This window comes from Elaeis guineensis, chromosome 5, assembly GCF_000442705.2.
Source record: "Elaeis guineensis isolate ETL-2024a chromosome 5, EG11, whole genome shotgun sequence".
NCBI lineage: Eukaryota > Viridiplantae > Streptophyta > Magnoliopsida > Arecales > Arecaceae > Elaeis > Elaeis guineensis.
Window position 1 is genome coordinate 39,013,095 of NC_025997.2, and position 21,491 is coordinate 39,034,585.

Sequence of the window (21,491 nt, forward strand, 5' to 3'; positions counted from 1 at the left end):
GAACAAGTTAGTTCCCTTTAGCTCATGTAAGGACTAGTTAGGATGATGCAATAGCAAGTTGTTGGTAGTGTTGATTTGGGAGGATCTTGCATTGTGGAGTTTTGGATGGGTCTCATAATCCAAGGAGATCCCATCATGTGCCAAAATTAAAGTGAAATTGTGTACTTGAGAAGCTTTCAAGAAACTTAATTATTGGTACCAGTACTCGACCCTTACGTTGTGGGGATTTAATTGATAACAATGATAACATTTTACATTAAAGATTGTGTCATGATGTGATCAAAAGGGTCTTTGAGAGTTTTTTTGTCCAAAGATGGCCTCCCAAACCAGTGAATGTTGCTGCATTTGGTAAATACCCGGCATCCAGCATCTTCATGCAGTACTTAACAGAATCCTCCAATTTTTCTTTTTTGCACAAGTTCTGAATCAGAACTACATCACTAAGAGCATTTCGCATATCCCATTTTTCTGCATCTTTTCTGAAAATTCTTTTTGCATTGTCAAACTTTGCTATCTTGCAGAAGCCTTTCACAACTATTGTGTAAATCACAGCCTTAGAGATTGTTCCTTTCTCACGTATTAACCCGAATAGCTTTATTGCTTCTTGAACCAATCCATCTTTGCACAGCCCATCAAGCATGGCAACTGCATTGGGGACGAGCCTTGTCTTCTTCATCTTCTTGAAAATGTCATCGACATCTTTTGGTGGAGACTCAGGCACCATGGAGTTAGGTCCAGATAATTGTTCCATTTACTTTTGAGGAGTTTCCTCCACTTTTCCACTATGGTCGGTATCACCAAAATTCAATGTTTTGAAGAGGATAGACGGAGAACACAAGCTTCGGAGGCGGCATTGATGGTGGGGTAGGAGGAGGGCAAAGGGTTCTGACTTTTGACGACCGTGACTGTCTGCTTTTTATTTTTTTCTTTTTAGAATAAAATTGAGTTATAATAATTTAAAATATTTTTTATCATACTATTTATGCTTTTATTTCTTATTTAAAAAATATAAAAAATTAAAAAATAAAACTTGACACATGGCATTGTGAGAGATTATCCTATAATCTTACGTGTCAATATGGAATACCACCCCTAATACCCATATATCGCTTTATTATTATTATATAGATGTAGATAGATAGATAATAATTTAAAATATTCTTTATTTTTTATCATACTATTTATACTTTTATTTTTTATTTAAAAAATATATAAAAAAAACTTGATATGTGGCATTGCAGGAGATTATCCTATAATCTTATGTGTCAACATGGAATGCCATCTCTAATATCCGTGTATTGCTTTAGTATTATTATATTACAATTTATGTTTTTATTTTTTATTTAAAATATAAAAAATAAAAAAAATAAAACTTGACACGTGACATTGTGGGAGATTATCCTATAATCTTACGTGTCAATATGGAATGCCATCCCTAATACCTGTGTATCGCTTTACTATTATTATATTACTATTTATGTTTTTATTTTTTATTTAAAAAATATAAAAAATTATAAAATAAAATTTAACATATGACATTGTGGGAGATTATCCTATAATCTTATGTATCAACACGAAATGCCACCCTTAATATCCTTGTATCGCTTTATTATTATTAAAATTGAGTTATAATAATTTAAAATATTCTTTATTTTTATCGTACTATTTGTAATTTTATTTTTTGTTTAAAAATATAAAAAATTAAAAAAAAATAAAATTGGACACGTGGCATTGCGGGAGATTATTTTATAATCTTATGTGTCAACACGGAATGCCATCCCTAATATCCATGTATCACTGTATTATTATTTTATAGATATAGATAGATAATAATTTAAAATATTTTTTATTTTTTATTTTATACTATCTGTGCTTTTATTTTTATTTAAAAATAAAAAAATAAAAAAAATAAAAATTGATATTTGGCGTTGCGAAAGATTATCTTATAATCTTATGTATCAACACGAAATGTCATCCTTAATACTTGTGTATTGCTTTGCTATTTATTTCTATTTGTGCTTTTATTTTTTATTTAAAAATATAAAAAATAAAAAAGATAAAATGTGACACGTGGCATTGCGGGAGATTATCCTATAATCTTACATATCAATACGCAATGCCATCTCTAATATCTGTGTATTGCTCTACTATTATTATATTACTATTTATGCTTTTATTTTTTATTTAAAAAATATAAAAAAATTTAAAAATAAAATTTGATACATGACGTTGCGAGAGATTATCCTATAATCTTACGTGTCAATATGGAATGCCATCTCTGATATCTGTGTATTGTTTTATTATTATTACTAGTATATAACCTGTGCAATGCGCAGGATGCAATTTAAACCCAAGCCTCCCATCCGATTGAAAGGGCTGAGAATGGAGAAAAACAAAGAAAAAATTGAGGGCAAATACACGATAAATATCCAACACAAAATCCAAGCCATCCTCCAAGTTTGTCTTCTCTGGTCGGCAAAGAAGGGGAGACTCACCCCATGCTTTGTTGAGCATTATTCCAAAAGAGACAGAGAGAGGAGGGAGAGGAACACTATTGTTCCCAAAATCTTGGTTGATGTCCCGCTAAATTAAACTCTAGGTGTAAACACCAATTCACTTTCATTTGTTTCACATTTGACATAGAGCTTACTATTAGAGAAAATATTGATAAGGTTATTTTAATCAAGATTTTTTGAACCAGTATTGGATGTCGTTTCGATCGTCGGTCGGTACGGTACGGTATCGATATGGTACGGTATCAGTTCTGTACCGTACCGACATATGGTACGACAGGTGACCGCCACGCCAATTTTTTTTTATTTTTTTAAGGAGTATCTAATGATTTTTTTTGTTTTTTGAGAAATTTTGATTAATAAAACTATTCTTTGATCTCAAATTGTGTTTTTAGGAAGAATGAGTATCCAAAAAAATATCACCTTTTTATGAAGTAACCAATAATTCAAAGGAGAGGCTAGATGTTTGGATTGACAGTCCTGATAAGTTGGTAGCCCTTTTTCTCTTTCAATTTCATTAAGTATATCTATGATCTTGCAATTCTTTGATCACTTTTGAACTAGCGATATCCGAACTATAATTAGTGATATCCGAACTACCAAGTCTGAGGCACTTTTTGAATTATTTAATTATTTTTTATTATTTTTTAAAAAATAATTATATTAAAAAAATAAAAAATTATGAGAAAAATTGATCCTAGACCCATGTAGGATCCTACCATTTATGCTACATATAAATTTCTTAGTCCGTGGAGAGCGGTAAAATGCTTTTTTTTTTTGAAATTTAGGTCTAGAATATTATGCGCAAGATGCATCAAAACGTTGATCAATCGACATCAAATTTATGTCGAAAGTAGCTTGTAAGACCCTCATTCATAATCTAATTTTATAATTTTTTTGAATTTTATTTTTTTAAATAATTTTTTATTTTTAAAAATATATTTTTAATTTTAAAAATTATATACTTAATGAAAATTAATGATTTTAGTGTCATTATGTAGATCTTTCATAGATCTACAACATATATTAAAATCAAACAAAAAAAAAATTTTAACATAGTTTTTCCTTAATTTTTTATTTTTTATGAATTTAAAAAAAAAGAGGAGGGAAGGTGAAGAACGGGAGCTAGGATCGAATACATACCTTTAATCAAGCTTGATCGCGCATTTTTCGGTCGTTCTTGAAATGGAAAAGGGACAAAAGAGGCAAGAAAAGAGACGAAAGATGCCTCTGCTGTGTTGAAATAACAGAGAGAAAGCCTTTCAACTTCCTCTCAGGCCTTTTCCTCTCTTAAAATAGCCGAACCGGTTGGTTCGATCTGAAACAGGGCCAAACCGCCCAGTTCGGTCCCCATACCTCCCGATTTGGGTCTGAACTGTGCGGTTCACTATTTTTTTTCTGTGCTGGTTTTCACAGTCGAACCGGGCTGTTTGGATGTCAGTTCGGTTCAGAATGCCCCAAACCATATGGTTCGGGATGGTTTTGAAAATCATTATTTTAATAGTTATCAAATAAGAAATTTCACAGGCATCGTTTTCTAAGCTATGAATAATAGAATTAGTTTAACATCTAACCACAGATTTACAATGATATCAATGAAAAAGGAACATTCTACCAAAAAAAAAGACAACTTTTTTTAACAATATGGTTAAGCCAAGCAAAAAGGATTGATCTTTACCAAACCAACCAAAGAAAAACCCCAACCAACAGAAGAATAGCTAGAAAACCATTATAAAAAAAATTAAAAAAAAGGTAAGGGATGAGAAACTGGCATCTGGGTTTTGTTATAGAAGACTCTGTTGCCGGAATGCAAGAGTGATGCAGTGCATCGAGTCACTATTATTTTATTTTATTTTGAGTATGTTCTATCTGGGTTTAATTTATTGGGATCGGATGGTTAGGTTATCCTAAATCAAATCAAACCAACAACCATATCCCAACAAACTACTTCAAATATATTCTTATTCTACAACCACTCAAAACAAACCTACAACCATATCCAAACAAACCAATTCAAATATATTCTTATCCTACAACCACTCAAAACAAACCTACAACCATATCCCAACAAATCAATTCAAATATATCCTTATCCTACAACCACTTAAAACAAACTAACAGCCATATCCAACCTGGTGGTGTCATATATAAATCTGACATGAAAAGAAGAAAAAAAGGAAGAAGAAAACTTTGGAAGGTTTAACCTATGCTTTTATCTTGAATTTCTCCTTTTGGGATCATCGTCGCCTCTTCTTCACTGACGGATCCATCTTTGGCTTCTTTCCTCATGTGACTCTTGGCTCCCTCTTCCCCATATTGAAGCCTGTCTTCGCGGTGCTGCTCTCTTTGGTGGTTGTGGATACCCTGCATCTCGTGAACCGGTTGGAACTTGAACCTCTTCAATATATTTCCGCACTTAAGGTAACAGATCCATTTATAACCTTATCTCATGCTGCCTCGTACCCCATCATTAAAATCTAGCCATCCGAACTCAGTTTTAAGCCTAGAATGAACCTATTCCTTAGTATTTTATGTTGGAACTAGTATATATAATTGGTCTTGTAAAGTTTATCTCAGTCATGGAACTTTCATCACTGTTATTTAATAAATTTTGAACATATTGCTGATTTCTATTTAGTTCCAGCATTGGCCTTTAAGAGTTCATTTGAATAGATTGCGTAGTATTTAGATTTACAACATATTGCATTCGCTCTTAATTTTTTTTTTCTTCTTCTCTCCTAAGTTGCATTGTTACAATAGCACGCTTCAATACCATGTTACAGTGTCTCTTTAAATGCATCAAAGAAGATCTCGACCTCCTCTTCTTTCATGATGGTGTACTCTTCGAGCTTCTCTCCATCATCACTTATATCGAACTCTGATGGAGATTGCTCGTGGTGGTGTGATCCACGTCGAGAGGCCGAGGAAGAGAAGGAAAGGTTCCAATTTGATGGAATTCGATGTTGTCTCAGAACCGTTCCGATGAGGAATCGCATTCCATCAGATTAAACAAATCCAAATTCGAAATGAATCACACCCACCGTCGCATCACCGGCATCTCCTCCCCTTCCCCCTTTTCTTCGCCTCTCGGTAGTGGAGATGAGGACTTGCCGGGGCCACTTTGCTGACGCCATTCTTCCTCAACCCCAAATCCATGCTCCCCAAGCTGTCGGGGCTCTTCGCCATCATTCGATCGAACATTGCTAGCATCCTCCACTGTCGATCCGATGCACCCAAACTCTGAATCCGTGTCATTCTCCATCGGGTGGTGGCGAGGAGGAGAGTGGCGTGACTACTGCTGGGGCTTCAACTTTGCGCCTCGAGGCGATGCTGGTTCTGGCTTCGGAGCTGGATCCATCCGAAAATGGCATCGACGGGTTCGGATGGAGCGCCAACTCCATCAACGACTGCATTAGTGGTTGGGGCAGCACTGGTGAAAATGGAGGGGAAGGCCGATGTGAAAATGGGAAGGGGATGGCGGAGATGGCTTCCTTCTCTTCTTGCAAGAGGGATGAAGAAAGAAGGGTGCCATGGATAGAGTGGACACATGGTAGATGATGAAAAAAATATAAAAAATAAAAAAAAATAGACATATGGCATTGCAGGAGATTATCCTATAATCTTACATGTCAACACGGAATATCACCCCTAATACCCATGTATCGCTTAACTATTATTATATAGATATGGATTATTATATTACTATTTGTGCTTTTATTTTTTATTTAAAAAATAAAAAATAAAACTTGACATGTAGGGTAGTGGGAGATTATTCTATAATCTTACATGTCAACACGGAATACCATCCCTAATACCCACGTATCACTTTACTATCATTATATAGATTATTATATTCTATTTGTGCTATTATTTCTTATTTAAAAAATATAAAAAATTTAAAAATAAAATTTGACACATGGCATTGTGGGAGATTATTCTATAATCTTACGTGTCAACACGGAATGCCACCTCTAATACGCATGTATCGTTTTACTATGATTATATAGATGTTTTTGGTAGCTGGTGCATAACCTTGTCAGAAGAATTTCTATATTTCGTGAACTCAATCTATAGGGATCTCTACACTCTAGAGCTTTGTAGGTGTATTCAAATATTCATTTATAAACTTTGTTTTGCATCTGATACTTGAATTGGTATGTATATATTTTTCACCTATATTTAATACATAGTTTTCCATAAAGTTAAAAAAGTTTTGAATTACCGTGCATGAAAAATATGGATCAAGCATAGAAGACCACTTTGTGTACACTAATCGGATTTTCATGATGGAAATGTGGTTTAAGGAATATTAATTTATTAACACAACATATTGTGAGACTTTTATGGCAAAATATTGAAAATTCATGAATGCTTGGAACACCTCATGTATGTTGCTAAAGAACCTAGTGTGAAATTTATGTATTATAATCTTTTGTCGCTCATTGGTCTGCCTATGATTTGGGCCTAGCCGATCGGAGCTGATTGCTGGTATGCTCATGCGATTTAGAACTAGTTCCTCGTGGACCTAACTAGTTGGGGTTGATCACTAGCATATTATATTTTTAGAAGCTAATTCTTTTGAGATGAGCTAGTTAGGGTTGATCATTGACATATTGATCTTGGGCATATTATATTTTGGGGGCTAATTTTATTCGGGCCTTGTCATGGGGTGAATCGTGGCCATAGTGGCCAAAGACTAAGAAAGGGCAAAGTGATACATTTTTCCAAAGAAATTTCCTTCACTAGCTGCATAAAAGTTTTATTTTATTTCTGTATTGCTATTTTTGGAAGGTAAATGTATTTTGATTATTTATATGTTGCAAGTGGAACTTTTTCTTAAATGTTGCATCTTTAGCTTTGGAAATGCTATTTGTATTTATGTTGCATTGCAAGTTATATGCTTGATTCAACTAGAAGTGTAGAGATATTGTGTTGTTAGCTCACTATTTATTTCTTTTGTTCTTTTCATATGCTAAAGAATAGCGATGGCAAGATTATGTGGCTTAGAGCAGGAGAGTTAGGGCCTCGAAATTTTCCTTTTTGAAAAAAAAATATGTATTGACATTTGATCAAGTCTACAGATAAATGATCGTTGGATTTGTTTTGGCTATTAAAGTTTTAATTTAAAATTTTCTATGTGATTTGATTTTACCATTGTCTAATATTATGCAGGATCAATCTGGAAAATTTAACATCTCTAGTAGGCCTTGCATATTTTGTGGGATTTGTAACAACTCAGGACCTCACCTGAAAAGGTTAGCCATAATGTATCTTTTGGGTTCTTTAGCTTTATATTAGTGTCCAAGATCTACCCAATGGATAGTCGATATGGGACTAATGTGCCCATACAGACATACTTGCTCTGTTTAAGCTTTTGCATCCTCTCCAAGCTAAGGGTCTAAATTCATTTAAATCCAATCTTACCACAAATCCAATCACAAACACCATGATAATCCTATGGTCAATCCAAATGGGTCTATGCTGCAGCATCCTCTAGTCCACGTGAGCCATTGCTTGGGTTTGCTTTGATACCATTAATAATAATTTAGGATCTTATTCAAAAAGGTTAGCTGAAAAGTGTTATTTGGATTCCTTGGCCCTATGTAAGTATTCTAGATCTACCAGGTGTATAGCTGATGTGAGACTAAAGACACGCCTGCATAGGTCTACACATAGACATACACATGCATTAATAATTGGAATCTATTTTTTGTTGAAAATTTTGGTCGAAGAACAATTGTCATAAGATTGCTTCATGGTATGACATTCAAATAATTATCACCCTTGATATTGGAGCATGGCAACTTGCAAGGGTGGCAAAATCAACCCAACTTGAAAGCCCATCCTAACTCACCCTATTTATGTTAGGTTTGCATTAAGGGCTTTTTGTTTTGGGTATCACATAATTTAAATTTTTGAAAAAATTACACGGACATCTCCTCAAGTTTACCTCAATTTCACTTACACTCCTTCAAGTTTAAAACGTCTCAATTAGATCCTTCAAATTATCGAAGTGTATCAATGTGCTCCTTCCGTCTATTTTAATGATAACGCCGTTATATTGCCCTTCGAAAAGACGAAAATGCCCATCCCTCTCTTCAAAATCTGTTACGATGCCGATCCTCCCTATTCAACATCCGTCGTTTTGCATCTCTTGTTTCCGGTGATTGTTCTCCGACGAGATTCCGGCAACGACCTCCGTCCCCCTTAGAGAAGCTTGTTCCCCCAATCTTAGAGAAGCTTGTTTCCCCAATCTGATTCAGAATCTATCAGTCTCCTAAAATCCCATGTAATCCTCCCTGCCGCCAAAAAATGGTCCATCGCACCCATCATGCTCCACTCTGGCCTCTTCATGAGCCAATCCACCAGATTAAGAGAGGTAGCATCTTGGACCGAGATGTTATGGTGGAAGCGGGCAGGTCGTTCCGGCAGATTGATGGGGTTATCACTAAGCATTGCGAAATGGAAGTAGAAGATCAAGACCCAAGACATGGCAGCTAATGTAGCTAAGAAACAGAGACGGGATGGCCGGTGCTTATCGTTGGTCCTTTCCATCTCCTCGTGATGACTGGATGCAGGCGGACACCATCTTATGGGATTCTAACCTTCAGGCAAAAAAAAGAAAGATTTTGATTCACGATATTCACAGAAAACAAAGAGAAAACTTGGAGATGGGAATTGCATGAACAGGATTTACCAAAAACTATGACTTTTTTAAAGAAAATGTTGATCAAAACAGAGGAAGTTTGGACTTTTACTGAAAATGACAAAAAATGAATTTTTGATGTCTGGATTTCTTTTCCTCCCACCTATATTTTAGACAAGAGATAGATGCAGAAGAGTTCTTGATGTCCTTTTTGATGAGATTAAGAAATTATTCTGCTTCTATGGCTTAATATATGAGAATGAAATATGTTTAATTTTTGAGTGAAAAATGAAATCATGGGAGGTTTCAAATTCCTACCTCCAGTTCGTAAAAGGTGCAGATGTGAGGATGCAGTTAGAGTTTACTGAGGAAATGCCTAAACCAGCTAATCAGCTTTCACTTGATTTTTCTTCTCTTCTTAGTGCCATTTTCTTTTAGTGGATCATGGAACTGCTATTTCCAGTCATGTTGATTTATCTGGTTTATGAGAAGCAGCATAAACTAAGAATAACGATGAAAATGCATGGGCTTGGAGATGATCCTTATTGGATCATTTCTTATGTTTACTTCCTTTTCCTATCCTCAACTTTTGTGTTATCTTTTGTGACACTTGGCTCTGTAATAGGTAAGATGATATTTAGTGAACTGCCTGGAGTGAAGGCCATTTTCAATCAACTAGTTGATTGGCAAGGTTCATTCTATGCAGGCTTAAAATTCTTTACGCTGAATGACTACAGTATACAGTTTGTATTTTATTTTACTTCTATAAACTTGCAGATTGTGCTTGCTTTTCTAACAGCAGCATTCTTTTCGAGCGTCAAGACTGCAGAAGGTTTGAAATTCCTTGATAATTTTATCGATCATAAATAATTAATTGCTACCTGAGACATGACCGGTGATGTTTTTTTGCTTTTGGTCTATCTTCTTGATGATAGTAATTGGTTACCTATATATATATTTGTATCGGGGATCATGGCAGGATATCTTCTCCGTTATTTTATTGAAGATACATCCTTCCCAAGTGAAAAGAATTCCTTTTTACTTGATTGTTTCAGCCCTACAATCCCATTATTTTTTCTTTCTTTGTGTTTCCCTTGTGCCATTTGATGAGCATTTTCTTTCATCTTTATGTTTGCTGTTTTAGGAAAATGGCTTTTGGTTATGGAGAATGAAATAAGTTAATGGCGATGAACTTTTTCTTCGTTCCGTGTACCGAACTCTTTCGAGGATTTCATCGGATTCGAACAAAAGATCGATAGAACCATTTTCGATTTCTTTTTGGTCCCGAGCGACGCATTTCTGGTAATAGCGGGGGAGATTGGGGTTAGAGTCCTGCATGAAGACTCCACAGCTGGGGCAGATGAATCGGTCCTCATCCTCATCCCTTCCCTCGCTAAAAAAGGGAGCTTTTTGAATCAAAGGCTTGGCTGGTGCCGGCGTCCCGAGGGAACAAGGGCAAAAGAGAGAGGTTCTCCGGGTGGGGAATTGGAGAGCAGAGGAGAAGGGAGGAGAGGAAGAGGAAGGAGGAAAAGAAGAGGGGAGGCAAGAGAAGGGAGAGGGATGTAGCTGACTACCTAGGCTTCTTCTTCCGTGAGATATTTTCCTTTTTATTTGAAAGCCAAATTGAAATCAAGGGCAATTTTGTCATTTTGAAAAAGTTGGACATCATGTAGGGGTCATGTGACAGCATTCCGTTAACGGAGATGGATGGAAGGGGCACATTTGATACACTTCGATAATTTGGAGGGTCTAATTGAGATGTTTTAAACTTAAGGGGGTGTAAGTGAAATTGAGATAAACTTAAAGGGGTTGTCCGTGTAATTTTTCCTAAATTTTTTAATCAGAATATTAAACAGGTCGGATATGGGTCAAAGCTTTGATAACTTGAGTTATGAGGGTAAAGTCCTATGTATGCGTGAAAGTTTAGGTCTGGTTGAGTCATGGTCAGGAAGGATTAGATCTGGTAGAGTCATGCCCTTGGATAACAATATTTCAAGTCATTGGTCTTTTTTTAATGCTAATTATTCAAGTCATATTAAAAAGAGTCACTAAGAGTTCCAAGGATGGGTTGAACATGTTAGATTGGGTCTGTTAGCGATAGAGCCTTGCTAAACAGATTAGTTATGAGTCAAAAGGGTCAAGTTGGGCCATTGATGTTGACTGCCAGCGTGTATGGTTTGAGGGTTCTTGATCTGATATCATGTCAAGTTAGGTACGCATCATGGTTTTGTATGTTGTCCGAATGTGACCCTACTCAGACCTATCCCAGCCAATCCTTTACCACCCCTAGTAAATCTCTACATGCTGTATCTCAATCAGATTTATTCATCTTGAATTTATTTATGTTATTGTGCTTGATGTGGTTATCACTTTTAAAATGTTGTAGGAAAAGCACTGGGAGGAATGTATTTTCACACTTATATCTTATCGTACATAAATGGAACCTTGTCTCACTGGATTCACCTGTGCCAAGTTCTTCTATATTGTACAGCTCTATTAAGTCTTCCGCCTGTGGTCATATTTTTACAATGACAAGATCTACCAATATAGTTGGGAGTCGGTGTGGCAAGATAAGAGGAAGAAAGCAACCAAATGAAATGCAAGACTCACAAAGAGAATGAGAGGAGAAATTGAATTTACAACTTAACATGGCTTTGCAATGGCTGAGCATCATTTGTTTTTGTAGTTGTAGAACCCCTGGAACCTGGCTTGCAAGAGGTTTATTAGTATCTTGATGGAGAGGAGTTTTATAATCCTAGAAACAAAAAATAATAAAGAATTCTCTTCTGATTTGTTTTTGAAATTGGTTAGAATGTGATAGCATCTTTTAATGGTTTATTGAATAAGAAACATGTTTATGTGGAAAAAGGGTTGCATCATCTACCAGTTGAAGAACTCATTGAATCTTGATATATCACTATTATAAAACTGACCTAAGCACCCTTAAGTTTTGTTAACACTTTTAATGTGGGAGTAAATCTTAGCAATTCTGCTTGTGCCTGTATCTGTGATTGTGCTAACATTGAAATCAGTACTCAAAATAGACTCCATAGGTTGTTTTTGACCAAGATCATGTTCATGTCCTTGTAACTTTCTGACATTTCACTTTGTTAAGTTGGTTACTTTTAGGTTTGAAGCTCATTGTTGTTTGGTGGATTTGTTTTTCTGAGGCTAAATTCCTTCAGCTTAAAATTATCCTAGTATTGGAGTTATCTTAAGTTAGAGTTCACTCTGTTGTCCATCTTCAATTTTTGTATTGGACTTTGATATTTTCTTGTTAGTTTAACTTGTTCTTGCCTCCTCTTGTTAGAACCATGCTGATGTAAACATATGAAATGGTTGTGTTTATAGCTTGAGATGAACCATGACTTATATGAACTAATAGCCTGAGGACCTATGTATATTTTTTTATAAATATTTTGTTTCCATAGGACCTTTAATTAGTGTGCAATTGCCAATTAAGCCAAGGTTCACCCTTTCTTTTTATGTTGTAGGTCTCGCTCAAGAAAAGTTGTTGATAATATACGCTCTCAATTCAGTATCTTAGTAGAGGTCAGTATTTACAAGTTCTATGGGTGATCTATTCTATGAATTCATTCACTAAAGTCTGAAATTTGATACTGGTCTTGCTGTTACAAATGTTTTCTTGTGCCAGATATTTGATTGTGTGTTTAAATTTATATCTTTTTTGAATCCTCCTGATATCTACTTCTAATGCTGACAACCGATAACAATGTAAATTTTGACAAATGACTAAGACATAGAAAGTGAGGTTAGTAAACTGAGCGAAGCCTTTCACCTTAGGGATCAAGTAGTTCTTGTTTGTTTAGATTTTGTGTTCAGGATGTGGAGTTGGATGAAGACCTGCGTTGACTATGAGTATAGATCAGGAACGATGCCTAAGTTGATCTGATTCAATGATTATACTCAAAAACCAACATATTGTTTAGTCTGATTGGATCAGCGTTGGAGTATTTGATGTGCCTATAACTATTTCTAGTTGTATTTGTTGGGTATGATCTGGTTGGCCGCAATTTTACAAGCACCAGACCTCCTGACGGTTCCAGATTCTTAGCTATAGTCCAAATTGTTCTAGATTTAGAATGAATATAAGTAGCAGCCTGCAAGGTATAACTCGCCAATTTATCTGCCTTTTGACTGCCAAACCTTGTTTTTTTTTGAATGCCAATGCACTCTTTTCTCTTTGCTTATAAATTTAGCAATGATTTACATGTTAAGTTATTTGAGTTTGACACTTGCCTATTGGATATTTGATCTATGCATGGATTCTGAAACTGTAATCTACTTTTCATACTTTAAAACACTTCCAGTCATTAACTTGTAGAGCATTGATGCATGACATTTTACCCAGGTTAGACGCTTGCCTGTTGGAGATGGAATTTGGATTGTTCGACATAGACAGTCTAATAATGAGTATGTTCTTGACTTTGTTGTTGAAAGGAAAAAAGTTGATGATTTATGCAGTTCAATCAAGGACAACCGGTATAGAGATCAGAAACTGAGGCTACAGGTACTGGTTCTCATCTTTATATGGTATTCTCTAGTGACACAAGTTGGCATTTGATTTTTTATTTTGTTATTTTTTGCTCAAATTGATTATATGTATATCATTCCGGGTTTATTTGGATTCCAGTTATAGTTTTCTAGAATTAATTTGGATAAGGTTATGGTGGATGAAGTGGAAATTTGCCTTTAGAATTTTATATAACTGTCAAATACCTCAAGTCAACCCTATTACATGGTGGCATGTTTGGGTGAAGGTGGTATATTAAATAATTACATAGTAAACATTTTCTTTATTTAATTTTAAGGAAAGTTGAAAAATTATGCATACTCTTAATAGCTTTGGTGGTACACCATTGTGAAGGAAATTTTATAGATGTTGTCATGCCCCAAATCCAGAACCTAACATGGCCATGCTACCATAGAGCAGTGCCCACAATAACATGAAACCCAAAAGACGATCTGTACAAAATTTCATAATCATAAAATACACAACAGGAGAGGTCCAAAAATTTCTCCATTTATTCAATAATGAAGGTGCTGGTACAGATCTTCTAAATCCAATATTCACATAAACTAAATAAACTCATAATTCTCTATGAATATTAACCTTGATTTCTGCTAAGATGCTTTTGAGCTTATTATTTCGACCTCCACACCCGAACTATCCCTTCCTACTCCCAGCAAGCTGAAAAAGAAGAAAAAAAGGGGGAGAGTGAGCTTCACAGCTCAATAAGTAATCATGCACTACCTTACTAGATCAAGCATAACTTTAAAACATGATTTAATGCATTATTTAAAAAATAGCTTTTAGAATAAAATAAAGCATTTCGTAGATATAATAATATAACAAACCATGTTGTAATAATCCAATCGTGTATGCATCAATCATGCAGGTTCATAAAGTTGAATTTAAATGCAATTCAAAATATTCGTAGTCTTTAGGCATTAGCCATTTAACCACATTATCTTTTAAAATAATGCTCCTAGATATTTCGTGCTACGGTCACTATAATCCGTGATAGTGCCGTTTTCATAATCGACAAGATATCATGATTTGTTTTTGTTACCAACTTTAATCTATTGGCAGAGGGCTGTTTTCATTGGATGCTAACTCCAGGGTGTTGATTGGGGCGGTCATAGCCATCTAAGAGCTCTTAAAATATTTTATATTTTTCATAAATTATATCTATATGAATAGGTTGAAAGAATCAATGGCATCATAAATATTTAAAATGCACAATCAGCCAAATGTGTCATTTTCAAAGTAACGTAGGTTTTTTTCATGCTCATAATTCATACATAAGTCTTTTACAGTAAATTATTTAGTAACAATACTGTTTGGCCTAAAACATGAATTATTCACAATCACATGCTTTGTCCTAAATTTTTAAGAAAATGCTGGGCCAATCATGTCAAATGTAATTCATAATTTCATACTTACAATTGATCAGTACTTCGAAATTAATAAGGTTTGTGCCAGAGTCACTTGCCTGTGTTTGCCCAAAAGTTATTTGGTTCAGCTGGGCAATTAGTTGCACCTATTAAAAATCATTCAAGAATAAAATTAATTCATACTCAACCATTTAAGATCTAAGAAATAAGAAATCCTAGGAGACAGAAATGGACTTAATCGGAATTTATACTCGAAAAAAGGGTAGACAAAGGAAAGATTGTCCAGGCGGTGGTGCTCGATATTCCTAAACTGGTAGATCCCAGTAGGAACATGGCTCATACCATCCTTGGTGAGATCTATTGTGGCACAACAAGGAAGATCATATGGAGATCAATGAAATGACAGGCACAATCAAGGGCGGTTTCAAATAGAGGAGGAACAACATGATCAAGGTTGCTAATCACCCAATCGAGATCAGGAGAAGCTTTAAGATTATGTGGTGAAGGTGAAGTCGAGAGGTCACATGCGGTGGCAACCTAGTACTTGGGTTGTTGGCTGCCATAGCGCCACTAGAGCTCGAGTGGCCCAAGGAAAGAGGTTTTGGGTTCATGATGGATCAAAGAGCGGAGAAGGTGGAATAGGTGGCTTGATGGGTTTGGGCTGCCAATCTAGAAATAAGATCCAACCAATGCTGGCAGCTCAACATCCATGGAGAGATAGAGAGAGAAAGAACCAAGCAAAGGATGGGATCTATTTTTTTTCTTCTTTTTTTTTTTGAAAAATAAACCAGCAATTATTGAGTTTTGATACAACATCCGGTTGAGGCATTGATCAAACATTTGGTAAGCAATAAAATGATCCCCATGGAAAGAGCCTATTGAACACCAATTGCCTAAAACCTGAACCCAAAAAGCCATAGAAATGAGAGGCTACAAGTTTTCTCATCTAAGCAATTAGATCATCCGGAAGAGTATAGTTCTTTGAGCAGCCTTGTCAAAAAAGGAATCTTAGCTTATGTTTGGTGAGGTATGAATAAAATACATTGGAGAAGGGATGGAATCCGGCGACTCACCTTTGAAATAGGAGAGTTGGAAGGTCTTTGGTTAGTGATCCGATCATGGGTGCCAGCGAAGCTTGGTCATGGGTGCTGGCATAGTGAAGGCAAGGGGGGGGAGAGAGAGAGACTGAGAAGAAGAAGAGATGGGTGATGATCGAGGTTGCAGGAGGGGAAGAAATAGGAAGAAGGTTGGCTATGTTCGGCAATCATGCAGAGTCACCATGGTTCTCGTCATCACCCAACCAAGGTTTCCGCTGATAGGCTTTTTCCCTATTTTCTTGTCTTTCCTATGATGGCTCCCATGCTCGCCCCACCAAGATCTAGCTGGGTCTCATTTGCTCCAAGGGCAGGGTTGCCACAGATGTAAGATAGGATTGACAATATATGTAGTGCATGTATGCAGTCTCTAATTTTGGTCGGTGTTAAGGACAAACATTGATGTAGTACATGTACTTGGAGATGGTTCACTTTGAGAGCTTTGCTTTTTGATAAGATCTGAGAGCTGTGTGAGACTCGTTTTTGATGTCAACCCTGGATAGATGGGCCAAAACTTGTTACTTATGCTTATGTTTAGTCATTTAGTAATAGAACATTAGAAGTTTAGAACTATTTACTTATTTCTTAATCAACAATTAATTTTTTGTATAATATATGATCTCTGTTTAACAACTAATTCACAAGTGATTTACAAATTTTTCTGTTTGTCTTTGGAGCAATGATGCATTTAAAGAGACACTGTAATACGGCACTGAAGTGTGCTACTGTAGCAATGCAGCATAGGAGAGAAGAAGAAAAAAGAATGAAAAAAGAATGAATGCAATATGTTGTAAATCTAAATACTATGCCATCTATTCAAATAAACTCTTAAAGATCATTGTTGGAACTAAATAGAAATCAGCAACATGTTCAAAATTTATTAAATAACAGTGATGAAAGTTCCATGACTGAGGCAAACTTTTCAAGACCAGTTACATATATTAGTTTCAACATAAAACACTAAGGAATAGGTTCATTCCAGGCTTAAAACTGAGTTTAGATGGCTAGATTTTAATGATGGGATAAGAGGCAGCATGAGGTAAGATTATGGGTGGATTTGTTACTTTGAGTGCGGAAATATGTTGAAGAGGTTCAAGTCTCAACCGATTCATGGGATGCAGGGTATCTACAACCACCAAGCAGAGCAGCACCGCGATGATAGGCTTTAAGGTTGGGAAGAGGGAGCCAAGAGTCATAGGAGGAAAGAAGCAGAAGATGGATTCGTCCGCGAGGAAGAGGCGACGACGATCCTAAAATGAGGGATTCAAGATGGAAGCATAGGTTAAACCTTCCAAAGTTGTCTTCTCCCCTTTTTTCTTCTTCCCATGTCATATTTATACATGCCACCAGGCCCCTTTTTTCTTCTTCCCATGTCATATTTATACATGCCACCAGGTTGGATATGGTTGTTGGTTTGTTTTGAGTGGTTGTAGGATAAGGATATATTTGAATTGGTTTTTTGGGATATGGTTGTAGGTTTGTTTTGAGTGGTTGCAGGATAAAGATATATTTGAATTGGTTTGTTGGGATATGGTTGTAGGTTTGTTTTGATTTAAGATAATCTAGCCATCCGATCCTAATAAATTAAACCAGGATAGAACACACTCAAAATAAAATAAAATAAAATAAAATAAAAGTAGTGACTCAATGCACTGCATCCAGCAATTACGAATTTTTTGCCTTATTCATCTTGTTTTGCTGCCTATGATGGTGCCGGAAATATGCAGGCAATAAAAGTTGCCACTTTTCCATGACTTTTTATCTCTTTCGGAAGCAAAGCGATAAAGATAAATATTAACTCTATGTCTTAGATGTCTTTCAGGATTACATGGATATGTTGCCTTTATACCAGTATGTATACTTCTGTCTGTGACTGCATCATTTTGTGACCACCAACATGTTAATTGAAATGATGAGGATAATCTGTATGAGATAAATCACTTAAGTATTGTGTGCTGAGGAACAATTATGTCCTTCAATTTCATTTCTATGCCTTGTAGGCTTGTTATCGGTGGATTATACTAATGATGGAGTTTTTTGAATGCATTTTTATGTTTGTAATTTCATAGAGGTGTGGACTGCGAAAGCTAATATATCTGGTGGAAGGCGATCCAAATTCTCTGGAAGCTTCCGAAAGCATCAAAACAGCGTGCGTACTATTTTATATTTGTTCTGTTGTTATATGTTGTTATGTCTTAGTTCCTATTGTTTGCAGACAACTTTCCAACAAAGCAAATGCTCCTTTTCTTTTCTCTATGTTCTGATCGTGACTTATTTGATTTGAGCTCACATCATCAAGTTGCACATGCTTTTGTTAACCAGGATGTAAGCTTGTACATTTTTTAGTAGGAGATGAATTATCAAGGAAGAAACAAGGAATATCAATCTCATCTATGGGTCTCCTTTTAATCAGTGTTTGTCTTATTATCTCTGCTAGCTGACTTCTTTTTGTAGTTTGATTTTGGTCAGACTTTTGACAATATTTTATAACTTTTACAATGCTCTCAGCATTTGAAGCTGTTTATTATTTATATTTTGGGGAGCAATATTTCTAATTTCTATTGTCAATTTATTGCTGCCTTTATCCTTTAGTGGGATAATTTTTTGCATTATTAGATTCCAGCGTCAAGAATTCACTTTATACAATTTCAAATGATGAACTAGAAAAAAAAAGTAATATATTTCAAAAAAATGTGTGATACACTTTAAACGGATTCAGATGGTACTCACTGATGTAACATAGATGTCAGATTGCTTGGTACTCTAAATCTAGCTCGAGTGGATCATTCCAGTCTTCTACATATTGAATGTTTTGACCTTTTTTCGTTTAGACATGCTTCACAAAATGCCATCTATGATGACCTAGAAATTCTGAAAACATCAAAAAGTAGTTGTCAGAGTACCAGGGAGGCTAATCTTTTTTCAGTTTAGTCATGTAGGCATAGTTATTGAGACCAGGATGCATAACACATGGTCCAATAAACATCATCATGCATCAAACTAAGTATCTTAGGCCACAAAATAAATGTTCCTTACAGTTGCTAAGGCTCGTTGTTCATAAACCTTTATGGACCTGAGTCAAGATCATCCATGCCATAAGATTTGTTTGTATTGTCATAAATAGTTTCTTCTGGTTAGAATTGCAACAAATGCAACGGGTATTGCATCCTTTTAGATTTAGATTGTGTTCTTTATGAATGATGCAATCTGTTTACCTGTTTGGAATGGAATTTGAATAGTATGGAACATAAGATGGTATCAATTTTCTTGCCCACCATTTTGACAACTTATGGAACCATTTATCATGAATATATAGTCTACCTCTCTTTAAGAGTCACATTCAGTGTATTGTAAATGAACCATGAGTATAGTCGTCTGATAGAATGAATTTGTAATCTTTTTTCTTAATTAAATCCATATTTTCAGTTGTTTCACCACGGAGATTTTGGAAGGGTTTGATGTGCAGAGGACCAGTGGCTTTGTTGACACTGTCAAGAAATATGGTTATCTTACAAAATCAATAAGTCAGTATTGCAGTATGCACTTTTCCAGTGAGAATACCAAGAACTCTAGAGTCTGCCCGTCCTACAACGAGTTTGTCAAGAGGTGTCAAGATCTTGAGAAAATGACCGTGAGTGATGTATTTGCCCTCCAACTCATGCAGGTGATTATGCTGTAACTAATATATGAAACAACCTACCTCATAATATGCAGCCTAAGTCCCACTATTGTTGCTCTGTCCGTGTACCACATCCTCTCTCTTTATAGCAAGTGGGGAGGGTTGTCGTCCACTTCCGCCCATATGTGATCGGACTTGATCTTTTCTTCTTTTTCTTGTATTGTTTGCATATTCTTCTTCAGTGCTATTTAATGCTGTTTATATCTTGTCATGCCAAATTTCAGGTTCCGCAAGTAACAGAAGAGGTTGCCCTGGCTGTTGTAGATCTCTATCCAACTGCTTTATCACTAGCTCGAGCATATTCTTTGCTTGTGGGTACCCTCTCCTATCGCTACTTTCTATCTCTTTGTGGATTTTAAACCTCTTAAGATGGCTAAGATGCTGTGTCAATGTCTTTGTCTGTAAGCTCAATGTTTTTACCATGTATGCTTTATATTACTTTTCCATCTTCTGTAGTTATAATTTTATTTGGAAGCTACCAACATTGTTTATAGTTATCGGTAGTGTTTTATTTTTCTTGTCAGTAATAACATGCTGATGGTAATGTTGAAGGAGGGGGACATACGTGCTCAGGAGGAGATGTTGAAGAACAAAAGCAACATGATCAGTGCAAGTGCTAGCAGGAACATCTTCAAGCTGGTCTGGGGTTCTTGATAAGTTTTCACCTTCCAATGGGCCGAAAGTTTGCTGCTCAAATCAGGACAACTACTAGCAGCAGGCAATGTCTCAATGATTTTAAAACCTTCTACATTCTTAAGCATATAGCCAGGAGTGTTGATTGATGTACGTCGAACTTTTTGTAAAAAGGAAATGTTGCAAGTAATCAGCAGGGATGCGACAATCATGCTTCTTTATTCTTAACTATTTAGAATTTGTCGAGTAGGATTTGCAGCAAGAGGAGGAGCAAGGACCTGGGTTTAAAATCTTGACCGCTGGCTGCACTTTCTCACGGGCAAAACATGATTCATTTTGAAACAACAAAGATTACCGGTCATATTGAAGGAGGGGGTTCGTTGTAGTTCTCTTCTTAGTGCACTAACACAAGCCATAATAGTTGGGCTTGTTTCTTCTGGCCAAACCTGCTTTTTCCTGGAATAACAATTTCTAGGGGCCTGCAATAATATTGATTTAACATAAGTTTCTTTCTCTTTCCCCGTTTAACTTAGATAATTACTTGGTCCTGGAAGCATTGCATCCACAAATAAGAAATTTGAGGGAAACAAAAATTTATGAATAACTTTTCCAAAAGGAATGATATCCCTATTCCACTTTTTCTTCATTTTAGTTCATTTCATAACATGTAAAGCATGAACAAGAAATGATATCCGATCTTATAACAACATTTTATTTCAAGTATGATACTGGAAGGCTCATGGAGATGCCTTTCCGGGGCTGATTTAATTTAGTATGATTTTATAATTTGAGTTCAAGACAGCTAATAAGCATTCTCTATTATTCTCGTGACGCATGTAAGACGAAAGAACCACAGCTGATTAGATGCATCAAAAGCAAGGATAACAAGCTTTTGTGCTTGGTCTTTCGATTGTCAGTTGATCCTTGCACGATCGCACAGTTAAGCCCTTTCCTGCAGATAGGTCCTTGCTTGCGCGTGATTAGGCTTGTTGCTCTGCATGGCTATA

General features: G+C 35.8%; 1 protein-coding gene across 2 annotated transcripts in view; it reads left to right on the forward strand.

The window, feature by feature from the left end:
• LOC105045367 (crossover junction endonuclease MUS81) overlaps positions 1-20,988 on the forward strand; it is a 33,940-nt gene extending 12,952 nt beyond the window's left edge. Inside the window, exons 10-15 of one of the 2 annotated variants that reach the window (XM_010923624.4) lie at positions 12,654-12,711; positions 13,532-13,690; positions 18,242-18,321; positions 19,599-19,836; positions 20,076-20,162; positions 20,404-20,988. In XM_010923624.4, coding sequence (XP_010921926.1) covers positions 12,654-12,711; positions 13,532-13,690; positions 18,242-18,321; positions 19,599-19,836; positions 20,076-20,162; positions 20,404-20,505 — 724 coding nt within the window. In that variant the 3' untranslated portion in view covers positions 20,506-20,988. Of the gene's footprint in view, positions 1-12,653; positions 12,712-13,531; positions 13,691-18,241; positions 18,322-19,598; positions 19,837-20,075; positions 20,163-20,375 lie in introns of both variants that reach the window. The other variant, XM_073257909.1, reaches the window with a different exon arrangement.
• Positions 20,989-21,491: the final 503 nt, after the last annotated feature.